We start from the raw sequence: 12,920 nt of genomic DNA on the forward strand, positions 1-12,920 counted from the left end.
AAAGTTATAAAGAATATCATGTTAAAGATCTCGCCAATCTATTTTATCTTGAAGTATATAAATGATAACATTCTTTAGAGATAGAAAGAGAAATTTATGTATTTATTCGTCCTACTACTTTATTGCTCATTCTCCTAATTTCAAATGTCAACTTGATCGTTAAAGTTCATTTCAAGAGATAAAAATCTACTATTGTAAGAGTCTAACACTTAATATTTCAAATATTGATATCATAAGAAATTTCCAACTAATTGAATTTAAAAATTTAACGACAACTATGGACCTCGTTAGGAAAAAGTGATATATGTTTAACAAAGATTAAGAAAGTTTTTGTTATTTTTTATAACTTAGGGTATTTATGATTTTTATCAAATTTTAAGGTGTCATGTGTAATTTATTAAAATTGTATATAAAAAATTATTTATGTGAAATAAAACCAAATACTAGAAAACATAAACACTGTCTTGTGTGTATAAAAAATTATAACCAGCAGCCTTAATTAGTACTTAGATTTAAATCAAATCTTTATTTATTTTTAAAAATATAAAAATTAATCAAATTCATAGCCTAAATAAAATTATATTTTTCATTTGTCCATGTGGCGCCCCGTAATGTACCCTCTCCACATGATATTCAGTTCAATTTTCATATTAAAAAAATTAAAATAACTTGACCAACTGAAATCTTATTTTTATTAGAGTGATATCATTTATATTTGAGTATCGAGTAATATTATTTTTATTTGATTAATAATTTTTTAACTAAATAATATTTATGAATTAAAAATTACTTACAAAGATTAATTGAATAAAAATTATTCTTAATAGAATAATCTTTTTTTATTCGATTAATACTTATTTTTATTTAAATAACAAATTTTTTTAATCAAATAATATTTTTAACTTGAAATCTATTCATAAAAGTTAATTGAATAAAAAATATTCTTACTCTAATAATATTTATTTTTATTTTTTTCAAATTTTTAATTAAATATATTTTTTTTATATTTGTCCAATTTATTTCACATCACTTACGAATTCCAACAATTAAACCACTCATGGGCAGTGGCAAAGATAGATTAAGAGGTTATTTGGCTTAACGTTTTTTATTAGAGCCTTTAAGTTAGTTGGCAATTAATATAAAAGTTGTGTAGTGTTTAAGTTAATAACGAATTTGAATAAATATACTTTTAAACTATTTGTTAATAGTTATGTGTTTGGTTTGTAAAAGTTGATAAGCTATCAGAACTTGACAAAAATACTAAAATAGACATGATGTTAAATAATTAATTAAAAAGCATAAAAATATTGTTTTTGATAAAAAAAAATTATAAATTAATTTCTAATTAATAAAATACTTATAAGTACAAGTTAATAAATTATACATAATTATTTTAAAAAAATAATACATGTAATATCCAAGAAATTATGATTATTTGAAAATAAGCATTTTATTAGAAAAATAAAATTTCGGGAAATATTGGTATCTAAATAGCTAAAAAAATTGACCGAATTGACTATAGAGAGTGCTCTGGAGCCGAGATGCTAAAAAAAAATGATATGCAGTGATGAGTATTTCAAAGCATGATTTATGGCATAAAAAAAAAATCGAATCAGAAACGATTTTCGATACAACTAAAATACAGTTTCAATTTAGGCTGCAAAACCGAATTATCGTAGGGGGCTTCCGGGAAGTCAACGAAATCTTGAAAGGCTTTATATTCGGTATATAGGACAACCCTTCAGTGGTTTCAGGAAGAAACAAAAGGATTTACAGCCAAAATGAAAATTCGAGTCTAAGTGCAATTTCTTAATTTTACCGGAGGGATGTCGAAATGACATTTTTTCGGAATCTTCAGGGATGCAATGAAAAGTATAGAACTTGTAGGTCGCAATAGCACTATTGGAAAGCTCATGGGCTTCAAGAAAAGGACCAAAAGTTCAAAATAAGAATAAGTTGGGATCGAAATACAATTTTGCAAAATTGCACAAAGAGCAATTTTGCCACGGCCGACCAAACTTCCTCCACCACCTCCCATCACCGAATTCGGTGGCAAAATACTCGAGGAAAGTAGCCTAGGATGCTCTTGGGTCAAGCCTAGGCCAGCAATCAGCCTTGGCTTAGTTGGAAACGGCCAAACTTTCAGCAGAAAGAAATCAGATTTTTACCCACTGTAAATTGATTTTTGAGGCAACTTTCGATGGGTTTTGGACTCATTAAAGGCAAGATGAGACATCAGAGGCATTGGGTTGCTCGAGACTTGTCGTTTTGAGGTTTGAATTTGGATATAAATAGAGAATATGGTGGGCGAGGATTTTGCAATATTTTAACTTCAAATTGACCTCATTATTGAACAAATGAGGTACCAAACCATAGGCCTTTTGTTGCCCATGAGGTGAGGATCATTTCTAGAAAATTTGAGAAATTTTTAAGTTCATCTGAGGGGTGATCGGAGCTTTGCTAGAAAAATTGAATCTCGTCGGAGCGGGACTGATTTTTGCTAAGAATGAGGTCTTCCGGTGTTGTTCAAGCTCAAATTTGGCCAAGGTGATCGACTCAATGTAGGCTATCTTATGGTAGAGTCAGTTTAATTTTCCGGTGTGCCGGCGCCGGAGAAGATGACCGGAGGTAATTTTTATTATTTTTAAATATTAAAAATAAAAAAATAGAGTAAAAATAGAAATAAAAGGGTTAAAATTATGAAAAAAATGTCCATAAATACAAGAAAAATGAATAGTTTACGTTTATGAATTTTTATTTGAGAAATTTTATGAGAAAATAATTATTTAGAATTTTTGAAAAGAAAATTAATTAGAAAAAAATAGGAAGAGATTTTGAAAAATTCCCAAAAAATGTTTGAGATTAGAAATATTATTTTAGAAATTTTCATGAAGAAAAATTCAAGAAATTACTTGATTAGGTATTTATTTTAAATTTTGGAAAAAATTATGACTATGAAAAATAGAGAAAAAATAAGAAAAAGTCTGAAAAAAATTAGGTTATTGATTTTTCCTTGGAAATGATTGGCCAGGAAGTGTTTTGGCCAATGATCTTGACGATTTGCGTTATTTTCCAGGTTGACACGTAAATCGAGGCAGTGCACGTTTTTTGAGTTATTCCAAACTTCATGCTAAATGTGAGTAATTTTGTCCCGAGAACCTATTTATGACATGATTGCTTCATTATGCATGATATTTATTGAAATTATGATCATTTTGTCATATTGGATGGAAAGTCGTGATTTTTGCATGGCACGATATTATTGACATATTGATACTCGTGCATGGGATTAGGATGTTGCCCAGATAGTGTAGCCGTAATTTTCTAAAGGCAAATGATGGAACAACGTTAGGATTATCCTGAAAGTTGGTCGGAATTCTGCTTAGGGTTCCGTGCCGGGCTGGTGGGCCAGGGAAGTTACACTAGAGCATATGATTGTTTATGTTATTGTATCATGTTTCTAAACCCTCACTAGAAGATTCATCTTTTAATTGGGTTATGCCCCTGGAACATTCAAACGTTTCGGTTAGGATTTGCAACTATGACAAGGGGATGATTGATGATGTGGCCAATGGGTTTGACGAATTGTTCGGGTATATGCTCATTCGTGAGGATTCAGGATACGTCTTTAGCCATGGTTAGAAGATTATACTATATTGAAGATCATGTATAATTATGTATTTCTGAGGAATCGTCAGATTGTGCAAATAAGTCTCCATGTATTTAAGTATTTGATGATATGATGGTACAAATTCTTATGTTATGATTAAGTGAATTCAGTTATGTACCATATCAGGTTTCGATTTTAAGCTTCCGCATTTATGATGATTATCTGTCTTACCTTATTGATTCTTGTTTAATATATTGGGAAAGTAAAACGAGATTATCGGGAAATGGTTTATATTGAAAAAAAAAATATTCTTAAAATTCCTAAGTTATTTAACGCTCAGAAAAGTGAGGTGTTACAATACAATATTTTATATTTATTAATTTAGGTTTAGTGCATAAAAATAAAATTATAAAATTAAATTAGATTATTTAATTGATAATTAAATAAAATTAATAATTACAAAGGCATCAAATATTTCTTCAAAGCCATATTTGAACTTGAAATCAGAATCCAAGGAACTGGAAGTAGAATGAGGCAGCAACGGAAGCAGAGGTGGCAATGGCGTCACAAGGAGGAGATCCACTACCAACGACAACGGTGACGCCGGATCTAGAGAGGAAGTCCGATGTCTTGCGGCGGCGGATTTGGAGAAGAAAGAGGCGACAGATAATGGCAAGACTTGGATCTGGAACGAGGCTGCTTGCGGTGACCCAGCTGGATGAAGACGACAGTGACGACGGTATGGAGGAGAGGCGACAACTGAGGCGACGGTTATGGCAGAGCAGAGCTTTGGAAAAGATGATGGGAGAATAGAGCTTTGGGGAGAAGAAGGATCAACGTGTAAATATGGAAAATATTTGAGAGCATTTTGGTATTTTTCTTGATCAATCTAGTAGCGTTTTTGGGCAAAGCTGGGGGTACAAGCTTTTGTTAAACGTTGCTACAACAACATATACGTGAAATAGCTTTTACGCCTATTATTGATCACAAACACTTAACCATCAAACGCTATATAGCTTATCAGTTGCAAAATAGGTTATACACGGTCAAACCACTAAGCCAAACAGCCTCTAAGATGGAGCTTAATTAACCGACCATCGCAAGAGACACAACAGTCGTGTGAGAAGTGAACTTCCCTTTTGTTTTGGCAAGTGCCGGCCACATACACAAGCATCGCTAGTTTTAAGACGAGTAAGAGGAGTTGGTCTAGGCTCCTCTCCCAGTGCTTAGAGACAGTTGTGGAGGCCTTCTTGCAACCACCGTCAACTTGCCACCGCCGCCTCCTCTATGCTTGCTTTGAATTTCCACCTGCATTGCCATCATAACATATGTATAATATTATGCAAACATATCACTTTAGAGAGAGAGAGCGCATCGTGGTGGATCTTTGGAGTGGGTTGAGATGAAAGCAGTTGAAGAAAGCTCCGATGGCTTGGTAAAGAAGATAGCAACAGGGGTTGCAGTAGTTTGAATTATTATGAGATGTTTCACCTTCTTCTTATTCTCTTCTATTCTCATCCTCCTCCTACCCATCTATTGAGTTTTTGGGTCCTTTTCCATATGGAGAAGTTCAAAATTTAATTGGCCCATAAGCAAGAAACCCAAGGCCCTTAGGGATTTCTAAAATTTCAGTATAAAATGAGAATGGTGTCTAGGTGCGATAAATTTTAACAAAAAGAGGAGAGTTGGAGAAAAAGTGCGTGAAGTGTATAAATTTGATCAAGTGATCAATTAAGGCATCATTTGTGGTTCGATCTTGCTAATTTTTTATCAATTTGTAAAAGACATCTGGTTCTTCATTCTGACCGGTCAGATTAACGTTTTGAGATTTGTAACTTTGGTTATTGTTATCCAAACAGAGGGTTTGTTGTCTAAAATTTTCTAGATTGAAGAGTAGCAAACGATTTTTAATCATTTGTAAATTGAAGGGTCATCCGCGATCTAATTGGGTTGATTTTTGGTCAACAAACTAAAGACATCTAGAACTTCAACCTGGATAGTTGGACTGTTTATTTGACCTCTACAACTCTAGTTTTGCACTTTATAATAACTTAATTTTTGTGATATCTCTATAGTCTCTTTTTTGTGTTATGCTTTGAAATTATTCATGATAGCTAGTTGATTTGAGGTTGTGTACCTATTATTGTTATTGAACAATCACTTGTGGTTGCTTATTATTCATAGTAGAGTTTTGGAGTGAACCATTGAGTCTCGTGATTTTTACCCTTTCACATTAAAAGGGGTTTTCTACGTTAAAAATTACTTATCTTGTGCATTGATTGTTTTATTCTTGCTTAACTTATTTTTGTGCTTCATATATTGTGATATTTGCTCTGCTATTGTGTTCACTCCTCGTAAATTCACCCAAATAGGGAGAGCAAGTGAATTTTTGGTTCTTTTCTCTCTCTCCGATCACCATCTCATCCTCATGATCAGCTGAGAAACCCTTCATGCTTTGCTTGCTTAATTGGAGAGTACTGCTAAGTAGGGCAGTTAATGTAGAATAAACTCCATCTCTCTCTCTCTCTCTCTCTCTCTTTATATATATATATATTTGTGTGTTCGTGCCTTAAGTGTGTGTAAAAAATAATAAATAAAAATTTATTGTATGATATTAGGGCATGGAGTTACCCAAAGACTTAAATGAATTACATAAAATTTATGTACAAGTGGAGACATGGACAGACACAAGCTTTGAAAGATCAAGACTCTTTGTCTTGGGATAATCAAGAACCTCTAGAGGTACGTAGCATCAAATAAAGCCCAAACACTTGAGGAAAGCTTGTTTGGCTAATCCCAGATAGAAGCAGGGGTGGTGATAGTAAACTGATGAGGCATCATCCTCATCCTCATCATCATCATCATCATCATCATCAGCTAATATTGCATCCTCCTCGTCTCCTTCTCCTTTGTCTTCTTCTCTTCCCCCACTTCTCCTGCTCGTGCTTGTTCCAGCGTCGCCTTTGATGGCGTCCAGTTCCCTTGTCTGCAACTAATTTGTAAGCTCTTTCAATGGATTATGTACCAGAAGAAAGCACGAGAACAAACTTTTCCTGTTTGAAGATCATGCATACAGAGCGAGCGGCTTCATGTTCTAGCCCATTTTTTTACTATTCCAAGTGTTAAATTTGTCAGAATGTTCCTGTTTGAAGATCAGCTTATGGTCATATATGATCTTTTTTTGCTGTTTTTTCTATTCCAATTTAAAAAATATCAACACATGTATCCTATCAGAGTTCCAAAATTTATGGTTTGTCCATCCGTTTATATCTCGGGTCAGCTTGTCATCTCGGATACATTCTTTAGGAAGAAGGGAAGATTATGGAGGATCTTGCTCATAGAATCAAGGTAGACGATTAAAGTAAACAAACGCATCTAACATTTTATCCACCTGTAGATTCGTTAAAAGGATTTTTTTTTCAAATGGCTTTAAGACTATCTTTGTTGTATGACTTGGAATGTTGGGTAGTTAAGTGCTAAGACGTGCAAAATATGAGTGTAATTGAGATGGGGATATTAAGGTAAATGTGCGGCATTATATGGATCAACCAATAACCAAAAAACAGAGAAGCGGATCTTCCCACAAGAAATTCTAAAGCTGCAACCATCACTTCTCTTATGAGTCGACTCTACTCAATATGAATCTAGAGCCGATACCTTTACCTTTACTGGATCTTTGCACCAATGTTCATCTATCCTACCATTCGATTTATTCACACACGTCAAGCATGAAGCGACCTGAAGATGAGGTTGGAGTGACACTTATTCAAGCTAAAATGTAAGAGTCATGATTAAGATGATTCGAACATGTGGAGAGAAGACTGATAGAAGCTTTTACGAGGCAAGTGAATGAAATAGAAGAATTTTGTAGCAGATAGGGTGTGAGAAACTTGTAAACATAACAAAGGAGATTCTAGCCTGACATAGTGTGATCAAAAGAGACCCATGTAAGTCTAGAATTCATCTAGTTGACCTCACCTAGTGAGAGATTAAGCATTGGGATTATTGCTGTATGCATATAAGTAATAAGTAGAATTCATTTTTCTACTTATTAATTTGCACCTCACCACAAATTATTGGATTACAATATCCTTCACTTCTTCAACAAAGCCATCTTAAATAAAAAATATTCAAATATTACTTATAGGACCAGGAAGGTTGCTCTTTATGACTAACAGTCATGTCTAAGTTGTGAAAACAACACTCTGTAGAGCTCCCCAGACCCTCACAACTGCAAAGCAGGGAACTTAGTGCGCATTGGGAACGCCTCGTTTATTATAAAGTCATCTATGTGATAGAAATAGGTTAGCAAGTTTGTCCATAGAAGGGAACTTTTCCAATGAAGAAACTTAAGTCGCAAGAGATCCAATGGGATTAGATAATGGGCTTCTTCCTGGTAAGTATAAAACAGTGATGATTGGGTCCAGATTGTCCTTGTTACAGATGAGGACAGAATAGGCTTCTTCCTGGTAAGTCCAGATTGACCCTGTAATTCCCAAGTCCTAACAAAGGGTTTCCTTACCCTCTTCCTAAATATCCTGTTTCAATCAACACAACAATGTTCATATATCTTTGTCTATGCAAGGTATGCTTAGACAGGAAATTTGGGGGAAAAGATGGTTCATGAACCACAGATAAAATTGTTGAATGTTGCTGTTCTGTTAGTTGTTCTTGTTTCACAGATGGGATAGTGCCATGGTGGGGTTAATATTGAGTGGATGGAACTAGTTAGATGATGATAATAGTCCACTCAATATAAAGCATCAAAGTTCCTAACAACTACCCTAATTCTTCCATCAACAAAGGGACAATTGAAGCTGCTCTAAGAATAATTTTTGATGTGTGATTCTATTGGTCTCTGGCTGATCAGAAAAGATGTGTCAATATCATTCAGGTTAAGGGTGTGCAATGGTTGATTTGGGCGATTTGGCTACTTTTTAAACTATAACCAACCTGCTACGTGTTTCTAACCACCCGAACCATAGCTTAGTGGTTTGGTTTGGGTGGTTTGAGGATGTAAGAAATATTGTCACTGAAGTTCAAAAATTAATACACACCCAGCAAAATTAAACCAATCTCATAAAATATCAAAAATCACAAAACACTTAAAAGTTCAAAATTGAAAAAATATGCCAATGCATCCAACACACTTCATTTCAAAGATTCAAATTAAAACTTTGTCCAGGTTTTTCTTTTTGGTTAAATGTGGTGTTGGGTTAGTGGCTGCTGAGGGGTTTTTTGAGCTTCAATTAAAGGGTGGGCAGTCAGTTTTATATATTGGTTTGCCGAACCATGAAACCAAAACCAACCGCCCATACTCAATTTTTCCTAAACCCCAAACTGCCACCGACCGCCCAGATCAAAATACCACGGTTTGGTGGTTTAGGTCAGTTTGATTTGGGCAGTTTGGCTTTTTTCTGCACACCCCTAGCTCAAGTGAACAGATTCAATGCTTTACCCACTAATAAATGCTCAAGTGTGTTTTGCAACTAAACCTTCCCTATAATTGCAGAAATGCTATACAAAATTCATGCTTCCACCCACCAAATTGAGGAGCATATGCAAACACTATTTGCAACCAAAAACTGTCATAAATTTGACTAGATTACCTCTAATCCAAAGTGAAAATGAAGGCCGATTTGACATCAAGGAAATGCTCAACCAATTAAGGGACCCCACAATTTTATAAAATATTCACAATATCCCATAGATTGGAGTCAATGTTTCTGAGGATTCAATGTTAAAAGACACCGCCCTTATGAAGATTTCAACAAAGGGAAGAACCAACTCCCAGTAGTGTACACATTTTTCTGCAAAAAAAGCTTTTACTTGCCTTTTAATCTAAACCAAAAGAGTCCATACTTACTGTTCTCCTCAATTTTCTAATCCTATTGTTTTCCTCTACTTTCCGTTTCTCTCAGACATTCATTGTTTGCCCCTCGCACTTGCTTTCATATCAGGAATCATATATAAGAAGAAACAATAAAAACCAGCAGATTTTCCAGATTTTCTTGGGAACCAAACAGGGGAAGAAGAAGAGAGAAATAGGTAAGCCATGACAAACCTTTGTGTTGGCAAATCGGGTGGTGGTGGTGGTGGTGGTGGAGGCCAGCAGAGGAGCAGAAGATGAAGCGGTGGAGGAAAGGTGGAGCCCAAAAGAGAAGAAGGTGAAGTGGAAGAATATAAGTATGAGGAGGAGAGTGACCAGGAGCTGGATCCAGATTAGCCATGGTGCCCTGTAGCTTCCATAAGCCAGTTCCTCCCCCCGATCAAACATTCCTTCTCAACAAAATCTATGCTTGCTTTCAGAATTCAGGAGAGAGAGAGAGAGAGAGTGGGCAAACATGTGTTTAAATAATATAATTGGTACCTTAATTTTATATATGTTCAATCCCTTAGCCTTAGGTGGAGCATAGACGATTCCTGTATTCGTTCGGAAGCCATATTATAAAATTGTAACTTCCATTCTATCTTACTACAAGACTGTGCATTCATTTGTGTTTGTTTTCAAGATTAGGCTTTCGGGCTCGTGCAGACTTTATTCTTATATCTAAATCGAGTCAAAATAGATCATAAATTTTAAAAAGAATCACGTTAGATGTACATCATGAGTTACACAAAAAGATATTATGACCAAAATATTTCTCATCTTCATGCGCTTCACGTGCCTTTATACGCCTCATGAGAGACATTTTTATCATTGATACACCTTTGTGTAATTTAAGGTATACACAAAACTGTACCAATAGCATTATTTTTTTAAAAAATATGAAACAATTTTGAGTAAAAAAAAAAAAAAAGTTTGTTAAGCAAAAAGAACTTTTTTTGGCCTGGACGGTTTCTAACAAAGAAAAAAAAACCTAGCCAATGAGTTTTTCTATCACTAGGTATATAACAACAGTTATTAACTGTGGCCAATAACATTCAAATAATTCTATTAGTTGATCAAATAATTATTGACTTTTCAATGATAAAAAAAATCACATATTACTTGTTCTTAGTATCCAAATAATATTTTTTATAAAGAAATGACTAATAAATTAATTCTTCAATTATTGGTCTCTCTCCGACCATATTTATATATTTATTATTTTCAACATCTAAATAATAGGGTTGGTTGATTAAATATTTTTATACATGAAATTTAGAATTAAATATTTTTATTAATGTTTGTTAAAATAAAGATATTTATTATAATAAATTATTTAATATTTCTCAACTATTGGGAATTGGATGATTGAGGGTTTGATTCAATTTGTCTCTATTGACGCAGCCAAACACATCCTTAATAAAAGATGCATAATCAATCTGTGGGCTCCACTGGCAAAAAATACAGGAAGTGAAAAACAAACTGAAGTCCTGACATTTTTTATTAAATACAACAAAGAATTAGAGGCAAAACTTTTTAGGTTGACTTCTTCTTCACTCATAAAATTGAAAATTATAAAACAATTTTCAATAACAGATTTATAACGACGAAAAAATAATTTTCGAATTTTTAAGAAATTATAAAATAAAAAATAGTTAGGACAGATGTTTATGTCTAGATCTTTTAATGCTTAAATCAATCATAAATAAAAAATAAAAAAATATTCAAATAATGTGTATAAAAATTCTTGTGTACCTGAAGATTAAAATGTCACTCTTATTTATAAAAATTGAAGTTGACAAATGATAGAGTATCTGTATTTTTCAAAATTTATTTGTTTTGACTTTTAAAGTATCCATTTCAAAAGTTAGTGCTTTGATCAATACCTCATTCAAAAGGGCTTTGATCAAGACATTTTCTAAGAATTTTATTTTTTGTATTTGTCACGTTGTATTTGGCTAGAACTCTTTTTTCATTTGTGATAATTTGGTTATAAAATCTGTGAATTTTTATTAATATGCACTTATTAGTGCAAAATTTGTATTTACAAAAGTAAGCATGAGAAGGGGACAAGTAATTAGATGATGATGTTGTAAATCATTATTTATGCACATTTTCTAGGCATCAAACTCGATCAAATCAAACTGTTCAATCTGAGGATCAACGACCTAATCAAAACTCATTAAATAATAATATTAATTAATTAATTAATTAATTTTTCATTTTATTAAGATTGCTAATTGATCAAATTAATCCCCCAATTACTTAATTAGTTAGCAACCACAACAAAGCCAACCCCTATCCACCATCACTTCCTCCTCCCCCCCGACCCCTCTCTCTCTCTCTCTCTCTCCCTCTCTCGTGCATGGCCATCTCCATTTCTCCTGGTTTTGAAGGTCCGGTAATGGCGGAGCCAACGCCCAGGGCCCCCGCGTCGCGGCCGTCATTTTCGTCTTCCACGTCGTCCACACCTCCAAAATCTTCTCCTCCTCCTCCTCCGCCGCCGCAACGGCCCGGCCTCCAACCGGCCCTGGTCGAGCCCTCCAACAAGAGCAAGAAACGCAAATCCTCCAAAGCCCTTCGCGTGTTTCGCTCGGTTTTCCGGTCCTTCCCCATCATAGCGCCAGCCCCCTGCAAGCTGGCCTCCCTCCCCGGCGGGTTCCTCCCCGACGTGCACCTCGCCGTCTCCCGGGACCGGATCACCGGCACGCTCTACGGCTACAGGAAAGGCAGAGTCAACCTCTCCCTGCAGGAGAACCCCCGGACACTCCCGACCGTCGTGATCGAGCTCGCCATGCAGACGAGCGCGTTGCAAAAGGAGATGAGCGCCGGAATGGTAGGTAATTCGTTCATTCAGAGCAATACGATTTTTCATATATGAACACAATATTAATTGTTTTGATCATTTTTTTTTTTTTTTTTTTGTGGTGGCGCGCGGCGGCGGCAGGTGAGGATTGCGTTGGAGAGCGAGAAGCGGGCGGAGAGGGAGAAGGCACTGCCGGTGCTGCAGGAGGCGGTGTGGACGATGTACTGCAACGGGAAGAAGAACGGGTACGGGGTGAAGAGGGAGGCGACGGAGGAGGACTTGCAGGTGATGGAGCTGCTGCGGGCGACGTCCATGGGCGCCGGAGTCCTGCCCGTAAAGTCTGACGTGGAGTCGGCAGACGGCGAGCTGGCATACATGCGGGCCCACTTCCAACACGTGGTGGGCTCCAAGGACTCCGAGACGCTCTACATGTTGAGCCCCGACAGCAACAGTGCCCCTGAACTGAGCATCTTCTTTGTCAGGATTTAATTACTTAAATTTCATAATCTCTTCTTCTTCTTCTTCTTCTTCAATTAATATATAATTAAATTAATGTATGGGCCGATTAGATAATCTAAGGTTTAGGAAAGAGGGCACATATAATCTAAGGTTCCCCTTCTATTTCTCTTTTCTTT

The 12,920-nt window shown here is 35.3% G+C and overlaps 2 protein-coding genes across 4 annotated transcripts; one reads left to right on the forward strand and one right to left on the reverse strand.

Annotated features, from left to right (window-relative positions):
* Positions 1-4,700: 4,700 nt before the first annotated feature.
* Positions 4,701-10,027, reverse strand: LOC127798803 (uncharacterized). 3 transcript variants are annotated; one of them, XM_052332411.1, is made up of 2 exons: positions 9,675-10,027; positions 4,701-4,918 (listed from the first exon to the last, which is right to left on the reverse strand). In XM_052332411.1, the coding sequence occupies exons 1-2, from the start codon at positions 9,885-9,887 to the stop codon at positions 4,817-4,819; spliced, it is 315 nt and encodes a 104-aa protein (XP_052188371.1). In that variant the 5' UTR covers positions 9,888-10,027; the 3' UTR covers positions 4,701-4,816. The 3 variants fall into 3 exon arrangements, with proteins under 3 accessions (XP_052188371.1, XP_052188370.1, XP_052188369.1); XM_052332410.1 differs by lacking the exon at positions 4,701-4,918 and adding an exon at positions 6,201-6,596 and having other exon boundaries at positions 9,675-10,000; XM_052332409.1 differs by lacking the exon at positions 4,701-4,918 and adding an exon at positions 6,201-6,602 and having other exon boundaries at positions 9,675-10,000.
* A 1,846-nt stretch (positions 10,028-11,873) lies between these two features.
* Positions 11,874-12,860, forward strand: LOC127800685 (protein MIZU-KUSSEI 1-like). The gene is made up of 2 exons (XM_052335441.1): positions 11,874-12,315; positions 12,427-12,860. Exons 1-2 carry the CDS (start codon positions 11,884-11,886, stop codon positions 12,772-12,774), a joined length of 780 nt encoding a protein of 259 aa, XP_052191401.1. The 5' UTR covers positions 11,874-11,883; the 3' UTR covers positions 12,775-12,860.
* The last annotated feature ends 60 nt before the right edge of the window (positions 12,861-12,920 follow it).

This window comes from Diospyros lotus, chromosome 4 (genome assembly GCF_014633365.1).
Source record: "Diospyros lotus cultivar Yz01 chromosome 4, ASM1463336v1, whole genome shotgun sequence".
NCBI lineage: Eukaryota > Viridiplantae > Streptophyta > Magnoliopsida > Ericales > Ebenaceae > Diospyros > Diospyros lotus.